Raw genomic sequence first — 24,149 nt, forward strand, 5'->3', positions numbered from 1 at the left:
AAAAGCGGGAGGAGGAGGAAGGAGAAGAGGAGAGTGGGATTGGGATAACACACAGAGGGATGACTACTGAGAGTCGGTCATCCTTGCTGGAAGTGAAGTCTACACATCCAATGGCAATGAGACTCTCAAAATGGCCTGCTTCAAAAACTACAAAAAAATGGCAAAAAGAATTCCCCGCCCCGTTCCCATGAAAAACACGGACTCTGAATAAACCAGGCAAACCAGGAAAAGCTACTTTAATTTCTATTAAACATTCTTTTAAAACCATTATTTTATTCCAACTCTAAAGTTATAAGAAAATATTTGATAAAACCCACATTAGAAAAGCAGTAAGCCAAGTTAGCTGATTAAAGTGAATTTTAAAATCAGTAACCTCCAACTTATTTCCCAGTTATGGTTTAACTCTAGTCCCAAGTAGAGGGGCATTATGAATGCCTCAAAGGTAAATGGTGGCCTCCTGATTATGAGCAACGGCATTTTTCTAATTCTAACGCCCTGATTTTCAAAAGGAAAATCTTCAAAGTGTTTTGGTTTTCCAGTTGAAAGGATTTTTTCAGCAGACCAAGACGCTGAACGATATTTCTACCCAAATCCAGATTTTGTTGCCTTCTGCTAATTTAAATTTCATTAAATAAATGAAAATGCCTGAATTTCAACCAAGCTAATTAGACACATTAGTGCAAGTGGATTATGTCATTACAACCAGCACGCTAATTACTGCCAGCTCCTATTATGTTTTCTTCTTAGCTTTCTCTGGCGGACAGTTCAGATCGGAAACTCAGAAAGAAATCCTATTGCTAAATACCAGATCTGTGACTTGAAGAACTAATTAGAGCAAAGTGCTTCCCAAATTTTGTTTTGGATTTTATTGTTCTTTATCCGGTGCCCCTCGGATTCTTCCCATCCCCTAATTTCCACATTACCTTGTAGGGTTCCAGCTAACAGTTTAGCTCAGGAGCAGGACTGATGAGCTGGAAGGGGAGGTGTGGGAGGTTGGGAGGGAGGGAGGGGAGAGGGTCAAGGGAAAGACAGGGCTGTTCATTTTCATTTAAATGCAAATTGATTCCATGTGATTGCAGATGCCTCATGCCGGTGTAGCATCTCTCAAAGAGATCGGGGTTGCATCTTGATTTTTCTCAAGTGGCTCAGGGAGCTCCTCACAGCTTGGCTTTGCCGGGCTGGAGCTGAAGGTTCTGTAATTTCATAGCCATACCCATGTTGCCGGTTATTTTCAATTTGCCCTGAAAGAACGCCTGAAAAAGACAGAGAGCAAGAAAATGCATTCCCGATTCCTTGGTTTGGGGACTTAATCGTTCTCCTGGCCTCTCTCTATACTGCCTGCTTGGTTTTCGGGCAATTCTCTACTCATCTTCATTCATTCATTCATTCAATCGTATTTATTGAGCGCTTACTGTGTGCAGAGCACTGTACTAAGCGCTTGGGAGGTACAAGTATCCTTATCCTCTCCCATTTCCCCAGTCAGTAATTTATTACACTATCTACCTTTCTCTCCCTGGCCTGTGAGCTCCTTGCGGGCGAGGAACGTGTCTACCAACTCTATTGTACTATGTTCTCCCAGGTGCTTAGTACAGTGCTCTGCGCAAAGTTGGATGGCGGGGACTGTGCCAGATTCATTCACCCAATTCATTTAATCGTATTTATTGAGCACTTACTGTGTGCAGAGCACTGTATTAAGCGCTTAACACTGTCCTAAGATCTGTACTCAGATCTAATTATCTTGTACCTACTCCAGAGCTTAGGGGCTGAGCCTACTGTAAGCACTCAACGAACGCTGCAAATAGTAAGCGCTCAACAAATATTTTCAGAGGACTGAGTGTCCACTCAGTAGGCCTCGCCTCTTGCTTCCAAGCCCCCAGGGCTGTTTACTAGCTCTTCAATGCTCCCTCCAGATTAGACTGTGATCTGCGGAACAGGGACCGTATTTGATCTGGCTGCCGTCCCCTAGCACTTAGTACAGTGTCTGGCATGAAAGAACCATAATTGTGCCAAAGAGCCTCTGGCCAGAGCCTGACAAAGCTCTGCCCAAGCATACAACAACAATGGTACTTAAGGGCTTACAATAATAATAATAATAATGATGATGGTATTTGTTAAGCGCTTACTATGTGCAAAGCACTGTTCTAAGCGCTGGGGGGGATACACGGTGATCCGGTTGTCCCACGTGGCACTCACAGTCTTAATCCCCATTTTACAGATGAGGTAACTGAGACCCAGAGAAGTGACTTGCCCAAAGTCACACAGCTGACAATTGGCGGAGCCGGAATTTGAACCCCTGACCTCTGATTCCAAAGCCCGGGCTCTTTCCACCGAGTCACGCTGCGTGCTGAGCGCCGGAGTAGACACCAGATCATCGGGTTGGACGCGGCCCCTGACCCACATGGGGTTCCCAGTCGAAGCAGAAGGGAGTAAGACTGAATCCCCATTTTACAGATGAGGGAACGGAGACCCAGAGAAGCCGAGCGACTTGCCCCCCGTTACACAGCAGGCGAGCAGAGGAGCCAAGAGATCCGTACCCACGGCCAATGACTCGGTGCGGTTGGGAGAGAAGAGCGGGGACCGGCCAGGCCGTGCGGCCCAGGCGAAACCGAGGAAACCGAAGGAAATCCGACCCATCCCCGCTACGGAGGCAGCCTGGGTTGTTCCGGCCACGGGCGGGGGCGCTTCCCACAGGGCCGTTCGCCGGTCTTCTCGGGATAGCCACTTAATGCCGGATGGGGTGAGAGTGGCAACGGAACCTCTCTGCAGTCCAAGATTCTTACCTTTCCAGCCTGTCTGCTTACAGGATTGTCCAGGCCTCTTGGACAGATCGCACTGCCTTGCTCCCAGCCTTCTGGGTAGGATGACTAACTCCTTTCTCCTCCTTTGCGCCAAACTAAATGTTCCCCCTGGCAGGCAGCCTCTTCCCCAGGGGCCAGAGGTACTTTAGCGTGCAAGCTGTTTAACGAACCAACGCCACGCGGACCTCCCCCAGGAGTCACGGGGAGGGGAGCAAGAGTCTTTCAGGAACAAACTCTCAGCTCCCAGATGAGTGAGGGAATGGGGAGGAGGCCAGTTTGAAATTGTCCCGGGTGTCAGGAGCCAGCTGGGACTGGTGGAATCCAGGAATATACAGGTTCCCTCGACAGCTCGGCTGGTAGGGTGGAGGACTGTAGCGTGCTTCCCTTGTCCAGGGTACAGGGTTACAGGCGCTTAGTACAGTGCTCTGCACACAGTAAGCGCTCAATAAGTACGACTGAATGATATACTGGTGAGGGGGCAGGGGACCATCACTTCAGAACAGTTTGCGGGCCAGGAATCCGGCGCCTGCTCAAAACTGATGAGAACCAGACAGGTGAGGGCTGAATACTTCCTAAGCGCTTAGTACAGTGCTCTGCACACAGTAAGTGCTCAATAAATATGACTGACTGAATGAATGAATGAATAGGAGACACTACACTGGACAACACTAAAGAGAGAGGGTGGCAGTTTCTCCTTGGTTCTTGCATTTTCTTTTATGGTATTTGTCAAGCGCTTATTATACGCGTCAGGCACTGTACTAAGTGCTGGGGTGGAAATAAGCTAACAGGTCTGGACGAGGTCCGTGTCCCGCCTGGGGCTCGGTGTTAATCTCCATTTTATGGAGGAGGTAAACTGAGGCACAGAGAAGTGAAGTGACTTGCCCAAAGTCGCGCGGCAGACACACAGCAGAGCTGGGATTAGAACCCCGGGCATTTTGACTCCCGGGCCTGAGCTCTAGCTGTAAGAGCTCCCAAGTAGGAGGGAGAGCAGGTATTGGATTCCCATTTTGCAAATGAGGGAACTGAGGCACAGAGAAGTGAAGTGACTTGCCCAGAGTTTCCACACGGCCCCGTCTCCCAGGCCCATCCTCTTTCCGTTAGGCCACGCTGCTTCTTTGTCTCAGTCTCCCCAACTGTAAAATGGGGTTTCAATCCCTATTCTCCCTCCTACTGAAGACTGTGAGCCTCACATGGCTTTAGTCCAGTCCACAGTAAGCGCTCAATAAATACAACTGAATGAATATGGTTCACAATCTTAATCCCTATTTTACAGCAGTGTGGCTTCTATTTGAGAAGCAGCGTGGCTCAGTGGAAAGAGCCGGGGCTTTGGAGTCAGAGGTCATGGGTTCAAATCCCAGCTCCACCAATTGTCAGCTGTGTGACTTTGGGCGAGTCACTTTACTTCTCTGGGCCTCAGTGACCTCATCTGTAAAATGAGAACTGCCGGTCTCAACTCTGCAACATTGCCAAGATCCGCCCTTTCCTCTCCATCCATACCCCTACCCTGCTCATTCAAGCTCTCATCCTATCCCGTCTGGACTACTGCATCAGCCTTCTCTCTGATCTCCCATCCTCGTGTCTCTCCCCACTTCAATCCATACTTCATGCTGCTGCCCGGATTGTCTTTGTCCAGAAATGCTCTGGGCATGTTACTCCCCTCCTCAAAAATCTCCAGTGGCTACCAATCTGCGCATCAGGAAGAAACTCCTCACCCTGGGCTTCAAGGCTGTCCATCACCTCGCCCCCTCCTACCTCACCTCCCTTCTCTCCTTCTACAGCCCACCCCGCACCCTCTGCTCCTCTGCCGCTAATCTCCTCCCCGGGCCTCGTTCTCGCCTGTCCTGCCATCGACCCCCGGCCCACGTCATCCCCCAGGCCTGGAGTGCCCTCCCTCTGCCCATCTGCCAAGCTAGCTCTCTTCCTCCCTTCAAGGCCCTACTGAGAGCTCACCTCCTCCAGGAGGCCTTCCCAGACTGAGCCCCTTCCTTCCTCTCCCCCTCGTCCCCCTCTCCATCCCCCTCATCTTACCTCCTTCCCTTCCCCACAGCACCTGTATATATGTATATATGTTTGTACATATTTATTACTCTATTTATTTATTTATTTATTTATTTATTTTATTTGTACGTATCTATTCTATTTATTTTATTTTGTTAGTATGTTTGGTTTTGTTCTCTGTCTCCCCCTTTTAGACTGTGAGCCCACTATTGGGTAGGGATTGTCTCTATATGTTGCCAACTTGTACTTCCCAAGCGCTTACTACAGTGCTCTGCACACAGTAAGCGCTCAATAAATACGATTGATGATGATGATGATGATAAAATGGGGGTGAAGACTGGGAGCCCCCGTGGGACAACCTGATCACCTTGTAACTTCCCCAGCGCTTAGAACAGTGCTTGGCACACAGTAAGCGCTTAATAAATGCCATCATTATTATTATTACTATATGGGACAGGGACTCTGTGTAACCTGACTGACTTGTATCTACCCCGGTAGATGCAAGTACCTGATGCGTAGTAAGCACTTAAATCTGCTGTGAGACCTTGGGCAAATCACTTCACTTCTCTGGGCCTCAGTTCCCTCACCAGTAAAACGGGGGTTGAGACCGTGAGCCCCACAGGGACAGGGACCGAGTCCAACCCGACTGGCTTGTATCCACTCCAGCGCTTAGGTCAGTGCCTGGCACATAGTAAGCACTTAACAAATACCATGATAATAATAAATACTATAAAGAAAACACACAAACCAAGCTCATCTCCTAAAAGCACATGCGTAGCCAAACTGACACAGAAAGTAAGGTATCACTGCAAGATGGAAGGGAGAGGTGGCAGAAGGGGACACAGATTTGCGAGTGAGTGTGTATATGTGTACGCAGCGTGGAGACATATGGCGTGAGAAGGGAGACAAGGGTATATGTTTTTGTGACAGGCTCTATTTTGGAGCCCAGAGATTAATAATAATAATAATAATAATGGTATTTGTTAAGCGCTTACTATGTGCAAAGCACTGTTCTAAGAGCTGAAAGGCCACATTAAACCGAGGACCGGAGGGAGAAAAGGAAGTCACCAGATACACATCTTTGGGAATCTGGCCAGTCATTTATTGGTGCTTTGTGTGCATTTAAGGTAGCTACTTGGGAGCTAAACTAAGGAAATTATTCTACTTGATCGGGGAGTGTCATTTTTAAGAAGCAGCGTGACTCAGTGGAAAGAGCCCCGGCTTGGGAGTCAGAGGTCACGGGTTCTAAAATCCCGGCTCTGCCACGTATCTGCTGTGTGACCTTGGGCAAGTCACTTAACTTCTCTGAGCCTCAGTTACCTCATCTGTAAAATGGGGACTGAGACAGTGAGCCCCACGTGGGACCACCTGATCACCTTGTAATAATGATAATAATAATGATGGTATTTGTTAAGCGCTTACTATGTGCAAAGCACTGTTCTAAGTGCTGGGAAGGTTACAAGGTGATCAGGTTGTCCCACGGTGGGCTCACAGTCTTCATCCCCATTTTACAGATGAGGCTAACTGAGGCCCAGAGAAGTGAAGTGACTTGCCCAAAGTCACACAGCTGACAACTGGCAAAGCTGGGGTTTGAACCTACGACCTCTGACTCCAAAGCCCGGGCTCTTTCCACTGAGCCACGCTGCGCCCCCCAGCCCTTAGAACAGTGCTTGGCACATAGTAAGTGCTTAATAAATGTCATCATTATTATTATTATTATTATACTATAATTTTGCTTGTATTACAATCTGAGCCTCTAAAGTAACTCACTCGCTACCTAACTGGTTGGGAAGGGGGAGACACAACGGTGTCCGCTGCTGTTGCGATCTTAAGAAACAACATCTCTTTGGTGGCCACAAACGGCTAACATTACCCACCCTCAACTGCTTTTTAGAGGTATTTGTTCCGTGCTACGCGCCAGGTACCATAATAAGCCCTGAGGTCGACGATCCCATCACGATTCATACCACTGGGCAGGAGGGGACTAGGCAGGACTGCAGGGATGTCTCGGTGCCAACCGCCACCCAGACCCCCAGAATCCCTCGGGGTCCTTCCCCCTCTTGGCCAATGCTCACCACACCGGGCTGGGGGGGCAGGTGGGCAGCCCCCGACCCAAGGAACGGCAGCGTGGGCCGCGCTGCGGTGTGGGCTCCGGGAAGAGGAGCCGGAACCGAGCCCAACGGTTGCCCGGCCAGTTTGGGCCAGCCGCTCCCAGAGTGGGATGTTGGAGGCTCTGCTCGGAACAGTGCTTAGAACGGTGCTCGGCACATAGTAAGTGCTTAGCAAATGCTATCATCGTCATCATCATCAAGGGGGGAAAATACTCAAGAAAGGCTGGGCTGTTCAATTTTTTTTCTAATGGCATTTATTAAGCAATTACAAGCGCCGAGGAGGTTACAAGGTGATCCGGTGGTCCCACTGGGGGCTCCCGGTCTTCATCCCCATTTTAAAGATGAGGGAACTGAGGCCCAGAGAAGTCAAGTGACTTGCCCAAAGTCACACAGCTGACAAGTGGCGGAGCCGGGATCTGAACCCATGACCTCTGACTCCAAAGTCTGGGCTCTTTCCACTGAGCCACGCTGCTTCTTTAATTCAGCCTTGCAAACTAGCATCATCAGCAGAGGCAGGCCGGCCTAGCGGATAGACCCCAGGCCTAGGAGTCAGGAGGACCTGGATTCTAATCCCAGCTCCGCCACATATCCACTGGGTGACCTTGGGAAAGTCACATCACTTCTCCGGGCCTCAGTCACCTCATCTGTAAAATGGGGATGAAGACTGTGAGCCTCATGTGGGACAGAGACTGTGTCCACCCTGATTAGCTTGTACTAATCAGAGTAAGAGGTCATGGGTTCAAATCCCGGCTCCACCACTTAGCTGTGTGACTTTGGGCAAGTCACTTCACTTCTCTGGGCCTCAGTTCCCTCATCTGTAAAATGGGGATGAAGACTGTGAGCCCCCCGTGGGACAACCTGATCACCTTGTAACCTCCCTAGAGCTTAGAACGGTGCTTTGCACACAGTAAGCGCTTAATAAATGCTATCATGATTATCATTATGGGTTCAAATCCCGGCTCTGCCAATTGTCAGCTGTGTGACTTTGGGCAAGTCACTTCAGTTCTCTGGGCCTCAGTTCCCTCACCTGGAAAATGGGGATGAAGACTGTGAGCCCCCCGTAGGACAACCTGATCACCTTGTATCCCCCCCAGCACTTACAACAGTGCTTTGCACATAGTAAGCGCTTAACAAATGCCATCATCATTATTATTGTTACCTCCCCAGCGCTTAGAACAGTGCTTTGCACGTAGTAAGTGCTTAATAAATGCTATCATTATTACTATGCCCCAGCACATAGTACAGTGCCTGGCACGAGGTAAGCACTTATAATATACCATGGGGGGGGGGGGGGGGGGGGGGGGGGCGCGGGGGCGGGCCTGTGATTGCATCAACTCTATCTAATTGGCAGAAGCCAGGAGGAGCGTTGAACACGTTGCAGATCGGAATATTTCAACCGTGGCCGCAGAGCCGATTTCTTTCTTTTCACACTTACCGCCTGAGGATTCATCTTTCCGGTCATTAAATCCAGCAAGTCAGCATCAGCCATTGTGATGGTGCAGTCGGCCTTCTTATCTGAAGCACGGGCATGGCGGGGAGCAGAGAGAGCGGAAAGAAAATTCAGTTTTGAGAACAAGTTTGCCCAGAAGTCACGCTCCGGTCATCCCTGGCTCTCTGGATCGCAAATCTGCCCGGATCTCGCGAGGGAAGGGATCGCGCCTACCAATTCTAGTGGAGTGTGGTCCTTCGGGCACTCAGTACAGTGCACCGCACACAGTGAGCGCTCGACACATCCCCGTCGTCGACTGGGACGAACGAGGCAGTCGGTGTGGCCCCAACAGAACGCAGGAAGAGCCACCTCGGCATTGGAGGGCTATTGTTTCAAGGGGACACGAGGGAATCTGACTGTAACCCTGCCCCCATCAAGTGCTGCATGGCGTCCACACCACAATGACGACGATGATGGTATTTGTTAAGTGCTTACTATGTGCCAAGCACTGTTCTAAGCGCTGGGGAAGATACAAGGTAATCGGGTTGTCCCACGTGGGGCTCACAGTCTTCATCCCCCTTTTACAGACGAGGTAACTGAGGCGCAGAGAAGTGAAGTGACTTGCCCAAAGTCACACAGCTGACAAGTGGAAGTGCCTTGTGGGCTGGGAACCAGTCTTGTGATCCGCCGACCTTTCCTAAGTGCTGAGCACAGCGTATTGCATGTCCTCCCCCGGTTCTCCTATCTCCCTGGCCTCTCATTCTCAGGTCTTTTTCGCAGGCTCCTCCTCTGCCTCCCTTCCTGTAAGTGTTCCCCAAAGCTCAGTTTTCAGTCCCCTTCTATTCTTCATTTACGCCACATCACTTGGAGAACTCACTCGCTCCCATGGATTCAACTACCACCTCTGGGCAAACGATACCCAAATCTACATCTCCAGCCCCGACCGCTCGTCCTCTCTGCAGTCCCGCATTTCCTGGACGGCCTCCCGTAATCTCAAGCTTAACACGTCCAAAATATAACTCCGCATCTCCCCACCCAAACCCTGTCCTCCCCAGGATTTTCTCATCATCCCTTCTGTCTCACAAGCCTGTAACCCTGGCGTTATCCTTGACTCCTCTCCCTCATTCGACCCACATATTCAATCCATCCCTAAATCCCATCGGTCCCCTCTTCACAGCATGGCTGAAATCTGTCCTCTCCTCTCCTTCCAAACTGCTGCCACGTTAATACACTCAGCTTATCCCATCTGGATTACTGCAACAGCTTCCTTGCGGATCTCCCTGATTCCTGTCTCTCCCCACCCTTGTCCGTACTTTATTCATTTTCCTACGAAAACATTCAGGACGTGCCTCCTCACTCCTCAAAGTGGCTGCCCATCCACCTCTGCAACCAACAAAAACTCCTCACCACTGGCTTCAAAGCACCCCACCACCTTGCCCCCGTCTAACTCACCTTGCTCCTCTAACGCTAACCTTCCCACGGTGCCTCGATATCATCTATTCGCTGCCAACCCCTCGCCCACGTCCTGCCTCTGCCCCGGAATGCCCTTCTCCCACTCCTTTCTTCGTCAGACTCCCTTTGCTCCCTTTGTTCTCTCCTCCTCCCAGCGCCACGGCACTTATGTATATATCTGCAATTTATTTATTTAAATTAATGTCCGCCCCCCGCCCCGGCCATACTTTTGGCTCTCGTGGGCAAGGGAATGTGTCCATACTCTCCCAAGCACTTAGTACAGTGATCTGCGCACAGGAAGCGCTCAATCAATACGACCGAAGGAATGAAGACGTTATTCAATAAATGCCATTGCCATTGGAATGTGGATGGATGTTCTGCCTCAATTACAATCTGCTGGAACACTCTCTCTCCCTATTTTTCTCTCTCCCTGTAGCAACACAAACAATTGTGCTATTTGTTCAGCAAGGACTATGTGCCAGGCACTGTTCTAAGACCTGGGGGTAAATACAAGATGATCGGGTTGGCTACAGTCCCTGTCCCACATGGGGCTCACGGTCTTCATCCCCACTTTACAGATGAGGGAACTGAGGCACCGAGAAGTCAGCTGACTTGCCCAAGGTCACAGAGCAGACAGGCGGTGGGGCCAGGATTAGAACCCAGGTCCTATTCATGACCGTGATCTATCACTGCTTCCTCTCTTTATCTCCTCCTCTCTCTCTGTCTCTCCCCCCGCAATCTTGATGTTACTTTCTTGAGCAACTGAGGGATGACCAAAAACCACCTCTACGGCACACAGCGGACACTCAGACCAGTGAGCCCCATTCCTCATTCCCAAACCTGGATTTTCCAAGAGACTGCTGAACTCTCAAAGACGTCATTTAATGAGCTAATGCCAAATAGGGCTGAGCTCACATCCCCGAGGGAGCGGGATGGAAGCTACTTCATCCAACTGGGAAGTAACAAGTGTAGTCTCTGTTACGACCCTTTAAAAACCAGGAGTCGATGGCCTCGGCGTTAAAAATTCAAAGGCCTCGAGGGTCTATTGTGTGCAAAGCACTGTGCTAAATGCTTGGGAGCATGTATCGGGAGCAAGACGTGGCAAAGAACCTGCCCTCAAAACCACCACACAACCTACACCCCGCCACCGATCTTCAAGAGACGAAGCGACACGGATCGCGTTCAACTCTGCGACTGCAAGAGACGTACGAGCAACAGAAACCTTGGGGATCTGCAACCAGCAAAACCACCTCTCCTCTCCATTACGACATCCGCCAGTCCTGTCAGAAATCCACAAGGCAACCGCTTCCCTCGGACTTTCCCGGGTCGAGGGGGATGACCGTGGAAACGTGACCTCCTCTGGATCACCACTGATCCTCCCTCACTTGTGGGGATCCCTTTCCAGGATCAGCCAGGAAGGGAGATGGAAAACTGGGGCTGCTCGTGCGGAAAACTGTTGGGTCTGGAGCCTGAGGTCTCAGCTGCTCCGGTCCAGGAGCCCTGACCCGACCCCTGGAGCTGCAGGGGTGCCCCGTCTCGGGACGACGGGTCGCATCTCTGAACCTGCGCCCCGTTTCAGGGTGACGTTCCCTGGATCTAACTTCACACCAGGTTGCTTGGCTTGCGGTCTCTCCTGTGGGCCCCGGGGCCCCTCCTGGAGGGGTTGAGGCTGGAGGGGGACGGGATTACCCAGGCAGAAGAGGACGGGCGTCCCTGGGCAAAAACAGAGTGGCGGCATCATCATCATCATCAATCATATTTATTGAGCGCTTACTGTGTGCAGAGCACTGTACTAAGCGCTTGGGAAGTACAAAGTGGCAACATATAGAGACAGTCCCTACCCAACAGTGGGCTCACAGTCTAAAAGGGGGAGACAGAGAACAAAACCAAACATACCAACAAAATAAAATAACTAGAATAGATATGCACAAGTAAAATAAATAGAGTAATAACTATGTATAAACATATATACATATATACAGGTGCTGTGGGGAAGGGAAGGAGGTAAAATGGGGGGGATGGAGAGGGTGACAAGGGGGAGAGGAAGGAAGGGGCTCAGTCTGGGAAGGCCTCCTGGAGGAGGTGAGCTCTCAGTAGGGCCTTGAAGGGAGGAAGAGAGCTAGCTTGGCGGATGGGCAGAGGGATTGGGGGCATTCCAGGCCCGGGGGATGACGTGGGCCGGGGGTCGATGGCCGGACAGGCGAGAACGAGGTACGGTGAGGAGATTAGCAGCAGAGGAGCGGAGGGTGCGGACTGGGCTGTAGAAGGAGAGAAGGGAGGTGAGGTAGGAGGGGGCGAGGTGATGGACAGCCTTGAAGCCCAGGGTGAGGAGTTTCTGCCTGATGCGCAGATTGATTGGTAGCCACTAGAGATTTTTGAGGAGGGGAGTAATATGCCCAGAGCGTTTCTGGGCAAAGATAATCCAGGCAGCAGCATGAAGTATGGATTGAAGTATGGCGGCAGTTACCGTCCCCCTACCAAAAACAGAGTTGCAAGCAACACACGCTCAGGACTGTGGGTCTGTGGACCTGGGCTGCCGCGAAGCATAGCAACAGGTGACGACCACTGCAGGGGACTACCTACCTACCGACCGCCCAACGGTATTTATTGAGTCCTTTCTGAGTGCAGAGCATTGGACTAAGCGCTTGGGAGAGTACACGACAAGAGAGTTGGTAGCCACTATCCCTGCCCACAGGGAGCTAACACACAAGAGGGCGAGACAGACATGAAAGTAAATTACCGAAAGAGGAAATGGGAATTGTCAGGATCTGTCCAAATAAGTACTGGGGGGACGAAGAACAAGTGCTTCAGGGCATAAGGCTACAAAGAAGGGAAGGCAAACACAGGAGATGAGGAGACTCCCGGCTTCCTGTCTCGCTCCACTCCAGTCCATACTTCACTCTGCTGCCCGGATCCTTTTTCTACAATAACGCTCAGGCCACGTTTCCCCTCTACTCAAGAAACTCCAGTAGTTACCTCTGCATCAAACAGAAGCTCCTCATCAGTTGCTCCAAAGCACTCAATCACCTGGCCCTGTCCTGCCTCACCTTCCTACTCTTCTATTAAAACTCAGGGCCCAGATTTTGCTCCTCTAATGCTAACCTTCCCGCTCTTCCTGGTTGCCAACACTTCCCCTGTATCCTGCCTCTGACTTGGAACTTCCTCCCTCCTCCAATCTGCACACAATTACTCTCCCCTCCTTCAAAGCCTTATTGGAGGCAATCTCCTTCCCAAGCCCTCCTATCCCATTCCCTTCGGCAGGCCCTGACTTGCTCCCTTCTTTCACCACTCCAGCCCCACAGCACTTAAGTACATATCTGTAATGTAATTATATTCATGTCCGTCTCCCCCTCTAGACTGTAAGCTTGTTAAGAGGAAGGAGGAAGCAGGTAGCCTCGTGGGGAACATCCGCACGGATATGGAAGTGCCCACAGACCAATGTAGGGATTGAGAAAGACAGAAGGATTGGGAGAGAGGGAGCAAAATGATTCGGAAAATTGGGGGAGGAGTCAGGGAGGCGGAGATGACCGTGACTAGTAAGGGAGGAAGGGGAAGAGAGGAATGGGGGAGGTGGCACTGGGGGGCAAGAAGGAAGCCAAGTCCTCCCTCTTTCCCAGAGTCTCGAGGACTGGTAGAAGGTGAAGCCCCTAAGGCTGAGAGGAAGTTCAAGATGCTACTCCCAATCTTGAAGGGTTTACGAGAGAAGCAGCGTGGCTCAGTGGAAAGAGCCTGGGCTTTGGAGTCAGAGGTCATGGGTCCTAATCCCGACTCTGCCGTTTGACAGCTGTGTGACCTTGGGCAAGTCACCCCACTTCCGTGTGCCTCAGTTACCTCATCTGTAAAATGGGTATTAAGACTATGAACCCCTGTGGGACAACCTGATCACCTTGTAACCTCCCCAGAGCTTAGAACAGTGCTTTGCACATAGTAAGCGCTTATTAAATACCATTATTATTATTATTATTTTTATTATTCTCTGGGCCTCAGTTCCCTCATCTGTAAAATGGGGGTTAAGATTGTGAGCCCCACATGGGACAACCTGATTACCTCGGATCTACCCCAGTGCTTAGAACAGCGTGTGGCACCTAGTAAGCACTTAAACACAAACATTATTATTACAACCTCAGGGGGAGACAGGAATGAATATTCCAAAATATACCAGTCACCAAAGAGACAGAAATAAAAAGAAAATACTCAGCTAAGCATACAAGTGCCGGACTGCAGGACGTAAGCAGGAAAGGAAGGCTTGGACTGCTGGATGAGGAGCTGGGTTTTTTCTACGATTACGGGGAGAAGAGGGGAGCTTGCCAAAGCTGAGCGGGCTAAGAGGTGCTCCGGGGGACGACGCTGGGCTGCTCTGAACCCAGGGTGAGCTGGCCCTTGATGAGGAGGGTGCAGAGTTGGGGGCCCTGAGGTGGGTAGACCCAACCCCACGGCTAGCCCAGAAGTCATTCATGACCCAGCGGGAGGGTAGAGCTAGCTCATCCGTCATCATATGGTGCCAACTTGTACTTCCCAAGCGCTTAGTACAGTGCTCTGCACACAGTAAGCACTCAATAAATACGATTGATTGATTGATTAAACATGACTGAATGAATGAATCTGTTCCCCCGGGGATCCTCTCCCCACCTGCCCCACAAAACCCAGGCCCGCAGGCCTGACTCTAATAAGAATAATAACCATGGCACCTATTAAGCGCTTACTATGTGCAAAGCACTGTCCTAAGCGCTGGGGAGGTTACAAGGCAATTAGGTTGTCCCCCGGGGGGCTCACAGTCTTCATCCCCATTTTCCAGATGAGATAACTGAGGCCCGGAGAAGTGAAGTGACTTGCTGAAAGTCACACAGCGGCGGAGCCGGGATTTGAACCCCGTGCCCTCTGACTCCAAAGCCTGGGCTCTTTCCACTGAGCCATGCTGCTTCTCTACGCCGCGAGGAGACCGAACTGACCTGAGTTGATGGCCACAGAACCCTTGCCATTCTTCACATCCACTACCCAGGTGGCTTCTTTCCCGCTGGGGCCATCTTTCACTTTGAAGGCAAAAATTCCTCCGATTTTTTTCACAAACTGCTCGCCTTCCTGCAAAGAGAAATGCATCCCCGTTACTGGGCCCAGCCCTCCGGCTGGGACGAAATGGCCTGCGGGGCAGCGGGGCAAGGCCAATCCCCAGACTCCTCTGGGCGACTGGTTTGCGTCGTTCTGCTTCTGGGGCCGCGCTGCGGAGTTCCAGCCACCAGGAAGGTCGAACATGGATTCCTCCCTCCCTCACGGCATCGAGGCCACCTGAGACACGTAAAGAAAGCCAGGGGACATCCCTCCCTTCCCCTCACGGCATCCCGGTTGCCCCGAGAACTCCATGCTTCTCCTCTCCCCTGCCAATTCCATACCTGTGGGGTGGCGGGACAACCTGAGTCCATCTTCCCTCCTACCCAGGATCTGTGAAGCCACGTGTGAGAGGGAAGGGAAGAAGGGACGGAGGTCCTCGCTGCCCCTCCAATCTTCCCCAGATTTCCTCTCTCCCACCTGATGTCCCAGTGCCCTGCCGGGACCTCCAGAGTCATGAGGGGGAAAGCAACTACCCCTAAGCAATCTCAATCTCTCCCCAGCAATATTTACTGAGTGCTTACTATGTGCAGAACACTGTACTAAGCACTTGAGAGAGCACAACACAGAGTTGATAATCGCGTTCCCTGTCCACAACCGGCTCACGGTCTAGAGAGGGAGACAAACGCTAATATAAGTATTCTCTCTCTCTGGCTCTGTAGGCAGGCTCACAGGTCGGAGATCGCCCGCGTAGGGCGAAAGCAGAGACATTTGTGCATCTGTGATCCGGCTCGGCCTACTCCCTCAGATTTAAGTAAATCACACACACTGAGTGGCCCTGCGGCAGGGCCCCGGGGACTAAACTGTCCTTCCCTAAATGTCCACTTCTTCCGTCACCAAAAGCTTTAAATCCTAGACAGAGGGGAACGAGGGGGTGGTTAAGGCAAGGAAGGAGGGAGGGAGAAAGGGAAGAAAATACAGAGACAGAAAATAAAGGGAAGGTCGATGAAATACAAGCTCATGTTGGGACACACGTTTATGAGCTCTAACCATCTCCTTGCAGGCCGAAGGGCAAATCTTCCTGGGGCGAGGGGGAGCCAAACAGGTTCAGCCAGACACGCAGCGGGCAAAATGCCCATCACGACTGGCTGTTTAAAATCAGAATCGGATGGCCAGGGCTGAGAAACCTCTGCCTCTGCTCTCTGCCGCTGTTTCTGGGCGGCACGCAGACGAGCAGAGAACTGAGGTGACGGGGACGAGGGCTCGGGGGAGAAAAATTAAGGCCGACAAAGTCTCCAAGATGGCTGTCTGGGCGCGGGCACGGGCTGCCGGCCCTCGGGCCCGAACCCTTGCAGGAGGTATAGGGAAGAAGGCGAGGTGGCTGGGAGGGAGGTGGGGGAGTGGGATGGGAGGCGTGCACGCACTCTTACTCCTCTCACCCGCAAACCCAAGCTACCCGTGGCAGAGAACAGGCAGGAGGTGACCACGGCTGGAGACTGGTAGATTTAACCACAGCCCCTGACTTCTCGCTCCCTTCTTGCGGCTCTGTTTTGGCTACTTCACTGCCCGCGGGCTGCTTCGGCCAAAAAAACACGCCGGGGACTGGAGCCCGTCAAATGGGCCGTTTCTGATTCTGGTTAGGGAGGGGCAGGAAAGAAGGGGGAGACTAATGATTGATGGTTCAAATGTCGAGCGTCAGCTGTGCGACTTTGGGCAAGTCAAGTCACTTCTCTGGGCCTCAGTTCCCTCATCTGGAAAATGGGGATGAAGACTGTGAGCTCCCCGTGGGACAACCTGATCACCTTGTAACCTCCCCGGTGCTTAGAACAGTGCTTTGCACATAGTAAGTGCTTAAAAAATACCATTATTATTATTAAATGGAGATGTGGGACACTCTAAGACTCTTCATTACCCTTGTCAGGCAGTTGTATTTACTGAGCGCTTACTGTGGGCAATAAGAGAAGCAGCGCGGCTCAGTGGAAAGAGTCAGAGGTCATGGGTTCAAATCCCCGCTCTGCCAATTGTCAGCTGTGTGACCTTGGGCAAGTCACTTCACTTCTCTGGGCCTCAGTTCCCTCATCTGGAAAATGGGGATGAAGACTGTGAGCCCCCCGTGGGACAACCTGATCACCCTGTAACCTCCCTAGTGCTTAGAACAGCGCTTTGCACATAGTAAGCGCTTAATAAATGCCATCCTTATTATTATTATTATTAAATGGAGATGTGGGACATTCTAAGACTCTCCATTACCCCTTGACAGTCAGTTGTGTTTACTGAGCACTTACTGCGTGCAGAGCACTGTATTACATGCTTGGGAAAGTACAATATGACATACGTTCCCTGCCCATGACGAGCTTACAGTCTAGAGAAGCAGACATTAATATAAATAAAATTACAGATAAGTACGTACATGCTGGGGGGCTGGGGAGGGGGAGCACGTCGGGGGACACAGGAGGAGTGGGATAAGAGGAAAGGAAGGCTAACATGGCAGCCATTTGGATGGAAAGGAAAGGGGAGATTTTAGCCAGGTTGGAAAGTACAAACTGACAGACTTGAATACGAATTGAATGTGCGAGTTCAATGAGAAAGAGGAGTCAAGGAGAACGCCGGCGCTGTGGGCTTGGGAGACGGGAGGGATGGTGATGCCGTCTACAGTGATGGGCAAGTCGGGGGAAGAACGGGGTCTGTGTGGGAAGACGAGGAGTTCGGCTTTAGACATGCTAGTTTGAGGCGAAGGTGGGACATGCAAGTAGAGGTCTGTTGCAGGTCGGGAGGAAGGGAAGGGTGAGAGATGAGGACTGGAGATGTAGACTTGGGAATCATCCACACACGGAGATGTGATGGGAGTGAATGAGTTCTCCAAGAGAGTTGGTGTAGATGGAGAATAGAAGAGGACCCAGAAGTGAATCCCGAGGGACACCTACAGTTGGGAAGTCGAGGCAGGGCAAAGCACTGTTAAGCAAAGCGCTTAACAAATACCATCATTATTATTATTATTAACCCGCAAAAGAGACTAAGACTTGTCTTTCTTATATTTATGGGCCACGAATAATTTTACTGTTTTGGAGTATTTCTAAGCTCACTGTGGGTGGGGAATGGGTCCCAATGTTGGACTGTATTTTCCCAAGTGCTTAGTACAGTGCTCTGCACACAGTAAAACCTCAGTAAATTCAACTGACTGATCCACATGGGTTTGGTTACTGCTGGATGTTACATTTTGGAGTCTGTTCTCTAATTCCACTCCCACTGCAAATAAAAGGCCGTTGGATTGTTGGAAAGAACCCGGGCTTGGGAGTCAGAGGTCGTGGGTTCGAATCCCAGCTCCGCCACTTGTCAGCTGTGTGACCTTGGGCATGCCACTTCACTTCTCTGGGCCTCAGTTCCCTCATCTGTAAAATGGGGATTAAGACGGTGAGCCCCACGGGGGGACAACCTGATTACCTTGTATTCCCCCAGCGCTTAGAACAGTGATTTGCACATAGTAAGCGCTTAACAAATACCATTATAAGTATTATTATTATTGTTATCTTCCAACTGCTTACAAAGCCTTTTTTTCCAATTAAGAATTCAGCCGATTCGCAAAATGAGAAAACGGACCCAAGGTATAAAGAGAGGATTAATTCTTTGAGTAGTAAAGGTCCAAAGTACCTAATATTGTTGGTAATAAATTTAAAGAGAGCCTCTGTCAACCCCTCAGAAAAAGTGTCATTTTACCACCCAGTGGATTTTCTAACGAACATTTAGACGATTTTAAATCCAGTTGTAAAATATGTTCCAGGAGGGTTATAAGAATCGTGATTTTTAAGCACTTACTGTGAGCGAAGCACTGTACTAGTCACTGTTGTGGGGAAGAAGGTATTCGGGTTGGACACAGTCCCCGCCCTGACCAAGGTTCACAATCTAAGTATGAGGGAGAACCGGTACTGAACAAGGGAATTCTCCCAGGGAATAATTGGGGAGATGTTTCTTTTAAATTATTCATGGTGGGAAGTGGACAGAGCATTTATTCAAAGGCTTTTTTTATGATTAGCAAAGTGAGTTGCTAGGCTCTAGGAGTTAATAGTTTTGAGCGAGACGTCTTTTCAGATTAAAAATATTGGACACCGTAGGGTTTTAGAGACCGAGTTGCTAATGGTCGCAAAAGAAAAACCGCTCTCAAAAACGCCTTCGGAGAAGCAGCGTGGCTCAGCGGAAAGAGCCCGGGCTTTGGAGTCAGAGTTCACGGGTTCAAATCCTGGCTCCGCCGATTGCCAGCTGTGTGACTTTGGGCAAGTCGCTTCATTTCCCTGGGCCTCAGTTACCTCATCTGGAAAATGGGGACACTGAGCGCCCCCCGTGGGACAACCTGATCACCCTGTAACCTCCCCAGCGCTTAGAACAGTGCTTTGCACATAGTAAGCGCTTACTAAATGCCATCATTATTATTACTATAGCAGGGTGAATAAAATCATCGTTCTACTAACTAGGGTAAGAAGAGTTCCAAAATACCAGATAGATTCAGACGGACTATATTCTGAGGTGGCAACCCGACCGAGGCAATTCAGAGGACGAGGGGGTTCGGCTCAGAGCCAGTGACCCTTCTGGACCAGTTGGACTCATTTCTAGGCTCCTCTCCGGGGGGTGGGGGTGGGGTGACTAGCCCACCGCCACCTCCGGGGTCAAAGGGGAGAGAAGCAGCTACTTGCCTCTTTGAGTTTCTTCTCAATCTCTTTAAAGACGAGGTTCGCCTTAAATCCATCGACGGCGGAGCTGGTGGGAACGGCCTCGATGGGGTGAGTTCTGAAAGACCGGAGGAAAACCACCCGGCTAAGTTCCCCGGACAGAGGAGCTGAGGAGGGCAGTGGGAATCCGGGTGGGGACCCAAACCGTAGCTCTTCTTCTTCTTCCTCCTCCGCTGGTTTGCTTTCCGAAGTGCCACTTCTCAACAGGGCCACGGACGCCGTAACTTTTTCAGCGGCAGGGATGGGGAGAGAAGAAAACGCCGCCCACCCGCAGTTCCGTCCACCCGCAGTTACCACCCTCCAGAGACCGAAAGCTAATTCTGTTGTTTTGGACTCTCCCAAGCGCTCTGCTCTGCACAGTGCTCTGCACACAGTACGCACTCCATAAATCCGATTGACTGATACAGGTCTGGTTATGAAGCCCGGACAGCTCAAAACCAAGTCTTTTTTAATGCGTTACGCTTTTGAGACCATTTTTACCAGATGATTTCGCTTGCCTTTCACACTGGTTTAGTGGCTAGAGCCCGGGCTTGCGAGTCAGAGGTCGTGGGTTCTAATCTCAGCTCTGCCACTTGTCAGCTGGGTGACTGCGGGCAAGTCACTTACCTTCTCTGTGCCTCAGCTACCTGTAAAATGCGAGCCCCATGTGGGTCAACTTGATTACCCTGTATCTATCCCAGTGCTTAGCACAGAGGAAGCGCTTACCAAATATCGCCTGTTTGCTCGTTTTGAGGTCTGTTTCCCCCCTTCTAGACTATGAGCCCGTGGTGGGCAGGGACTGTCTCTGTTGCTAAATTGTACTTCCCAGGCGCTGAGTACAGTGCTCTGCACACAGTACGTGCTCGCTAAATACGACTGGACGAATGAATTAGAAAATAAAAGTCTGATAACCACCGTCTTTAGGATTGAGAGCCTTCTCGCCCTTCCTCCCAGTTAGCCGAAATTCAGCACGTTAAAAGGCCTGGCACAAAGGGTATCACAGATTAAATCTGCAAATACTTGCCCGGCTCAAAAAATTATAACACATTAGTGTTAAATCTGGGGAGAAGGGCTTCCTGAGTGGAATCGTGGCCCAAAGAGCCCGGGCTGGGGAGTCAGAGGACCTGGGTTCTAATCCCCGCTCCGCCACTTGTCTGCTGGGTAACCTTGGTCAAGTCACTGTGCTTCTCTCTGCCTCAATTTCCTCAACTGTAACATGGAGATTAAGACTGCGAGCCCCATGTGTGGGAACGGACTGAGTCCAAGCTGATTAGTCTGTATCTCCCCAGCACTTAGTACAGCGCCGGGAGCATAGTAAGCACTTAACTTACTATGTTACTTTACGGAGAAGCAGCGTGGCTCTGCGGAAGAGCCCGAGCTTGGGAGTGAGAGGTCGTGGGTTCTAATCCCGGCTCCGTCACCTGTCAGCTGTGTGACTTTGGGCAAGTCACTTCACTTCTCTGTGCCTCAGTTCCCTCATCAATAAACGGGGATTAAGTCTGTGAGCCCCATGTGGGACAACTCATCATCAATCATATTTATGATTTACAAGGTGATTTACTCGATCACCTTGTAACCTCCCCACTGCTCAGAACAGTGCTTTGCACATAGTAAGCGCTTAGTAAATGCCATCATTATTACCTCGGTTCCCTCATCTGTAAAATGGGGCTTACGACTGTGAGCCCATGGGACAACCGGATCACCTTGTAACTTCCCCAGCGCTTAGAACAGTGCTTTGCACACAGTAAGCGCTTAATAAATGCCATCATTATTACCTCAGTTCCCTCATCTGTAAAATGGGGATTAAGTCTGTGAGCCCCACGTGGGCCCACCTGATCACCTTGTACCCCCCCAGTGCTTGGAACGGTGCTTTGCACATAGTAAGCGCTTAACAAATGCCATCATGATTATTAGAGAAGCAGCGAGGCTCAGTGGAAAGAGCCCGGGCTTGGGAGTCAGAAGTCGTGGGTTCTGCCACTCGTCCGCTGTGTGACTTTGGTCAAGTCACTTCACTTCTCTGGGCCCCAGTTCCCTCCTCTGTACAGTGCTTTGCACGCAGTAAGTGCTTAATAAATGCCATTATTATTATTAAAATAGGGATTAAGACTGTGAGCCCCACGTGGGACCACCTGATTACATCGTAACCCCCCAGCGTTTAGAACAGTGCTTGGCACATGGTAAGCGCTTAACAAATGCCATCATTACTAATAACAACAGTAAAAAAAAAAGCACGTACAAAGGCTCCAACCAAGCCCAACTTGTCTTTAAGCCAATCTCTTCCTCTTTCCTTTCCCATCCCTTTCAAACTCAACCTCTCCAGCCCCAGGGGATGACACCTTGATATTATCTTTGATATTATCCTTTTCCTCCCACATTGGGAGGGCCCTGTCCTACCAGTTTTTCCTCTACCCTACTCCTTGGGACTCTGGCTACTCTCCTCCTCATCTCCCAGCTGGTCTATTGTCAGAGTCTCCAGCCCCAAACACAGGGGCTCTCTCCAAACACAGTGGCAGGAGCCTTTAAAAATGCAGATATTTTTAAAAGACTTTTAAATACTCTAAAGCCTTGAAAGACTTCCAAAGGCTGCCCCAGCTACAAGCAGAACTCCCGTCCTTGAGCACCTATTGGGGCAGGCAGTCTGCTCTCTTAGCTATTTTATTATTATTAGCCCAAGCTCCCCTTCTAGACTGTTGTTGGATTGTCTCTGTGGCCAAATTGTAATAACAACAATAATAAAAATAATAATAATAATAATGGTATTTGTTAAGCACTTACTATGGGCAAAGCACTGTTCTAAGCGCTGAATAACAATAATGATGGCATTCGCTAAGCACTTACTATGTGCCAAGCACTGTGCTAAGCACAGGGGGAGATACAGGGTGATCAGGTTGTCCCACGTGGGACTCACAATCCCCAATTTACAGGCGCAGTAACTGAGGCCCAGAGAAGTGAGGTGACATGCCCAAAGTCACACAGCGAGCCCGCTGTTGGGTAGGGACCGTCCCTATATGTTGTCAGCTTGTACTTCCCAAGCGCTCAGTACAGTGCTCTGCACACGGTAAGCGCTCAATAAATACGAATGAATGAATGAAGTGGCAGGGCAGGATTAGAACCCACGACCTCTGACTCCCAAGCCCGGGTTCTGCTAGAGAAGCGGCATGGCTCCGCGGCAGGAGCCTGGGCTTGGGGGTCGGAGGTCGTGGGTTCTAATCCCGCCTCCGCCACTTATTAGCTGTGTGACCTTGTGCAAGTAACTTAACTTCTCTGAGCCTCAGTTCCCTCCTCTGTCAAATGGGGGTGAAGACTGTGAGTCCCCCGGGGGGCAACCTGATGACCTTGTATCCCCCCCCCAGCGCTTAGAACAGTGCTTCCCACATAGTAAGCGCTTAAATGTCATCATTAGTATTAATACTATTATTACAGCATACTCAGGTGTCCCACGGGGGGCTCACAGTCTCCATCCCCATTCGACAGGTGCGGTAACTGAGGCTCAGAGAAGTGAAGTGAATTGCCTGAAGTTGCGCAGCTGATATGTGGCGGGGCCGGAATTAGAACCCACGACCACTGACTCCCGAGGCCGTGGTCTTCCCATTCTATCACAACCTATGACCTCTGATTCCCAAGCCATTCGGCCAGGCTGCTTCTCTGCTTCCCAAGCGGCGGGGCTCAGTGGGAAGAGGCCGGGCTTGGGAGCTAGAGGTCATGGGTTCTAATCCCGGCTCCGCCGCTTGTCAGCTGTGTGGACTTTGGGCAAGTCGCTTCACTTCTCCTTGCCTCAGTTCCTTCATCTGTAATATGGGAATGAAGACTGTGAGCCCCCCGTGGGACCACCTGATCACCCTGTATCCCCCCCCCCCCCCCCCAGTGCTGAGAACAGTGCTTGGCACATAGTGAGCGCTTAATAAATGTCATCATTATTACCTCAGTGACCTCATCTGTAAAATGGGGATGAAGACTGTGAGCCCCCCGTGGGACCACCTGATCACCCTGTATACCCCCAGCGCTTAGAACAGTGCTTCGCACAGAGTAAGCGCTTAATAGATGCCATCATTATTATCTCAGTTCCCTCATCTGTAAAATGGGGATGAAGACTGTGAGCCCCCCGTGGGACAACCTGATCACCTTGTATCCTCCCCAGCACTTAGAAGAGTGCTTGGCACATAGTAAGCACTTAATAAATATCATCATTATTACCTCAGTGACCTCATCTGTAAAATGGGGATGAAGACAGTGAGCCCCCCGTGGGACAACCTGATCACCTTGTATCCCCCCTCCCAGCATTTAGAACAGTGCTATGCATATAGTAAGCACTTAATAAATGCCATCATTATAATAATCTGTAAGATGAGGATTAAGTCTGTGAGCCCCCCACCCCCACCCCGGGGGACAACCTGATCACCCTGAATCCCCCCAGCACTTAGAACAGTGCTTTGCACATAGTAACAACGCTTAATAAATGCCATCAGTATTACTTCAGTTCCCTCATCTGGAAAATGGGGATGAAAACTGTGAGCCCCATGTGGGACAACCTGATCACCCTGTAATAATAATAACAATAATGGCATTTATAAAGCGCTTACTGTGTGCCCAGCATTGTTCTGAGTGCTGGGGAGGTTAC

At 50.5% G+C, this 24,149-nt stretch overlaps 1 protein-coding gene across 1 annotated transcript in view; it reads right to left on the reverse strand.

Annotated features, from left to right (window-relative positions):
* Positions 1–210: 210 nt before the first annotated feature.
* The window catches only part of SCP2 (sterol carrier protein 2), a 99,629-nt gene continuing 75,690 nt past the window's right edge, over positions 211–24,149 (reverse strand). The window contains exons 13-16 of the mRNA XM_038766078.1: positions 19,517–19,610; positions 14,738–14,867; positions 8,343–8,422; positions 211–1,253 (exon numbers count right to left, since the gene is read on the reverse strand). Coding sequence (XP_038622006.1) covers positions 1,158–1,253; positions 8,343–8,422; positions 14,738–14,867; positions 19,517–19,610 — 400 coding nt within the window. The 3' untranslated portion in view covers positions 211–1,157. The remainder of the gene's footprint in view (positions 1,254–8,342; positions 8,423–14,737; positions 14,868–19,516; positions 19,611–24,149) is intronic.

Source organism: Tachyglossus aculeatus, chromosome 24, assembly GCF_015852505.1.
Source record: "Tachyglossus aculeatus isolate mTacAcu1 chromosome 24, mTacAcu1.pri, whole genome shotgun sequence".
NCBI classification, from domain to species: Eukaryota; Metazoa; Chordata; class Mammalia; order Monotremata; family Tachyglossidae; genus Tachyglossus; species Tachyglossus aculeatus.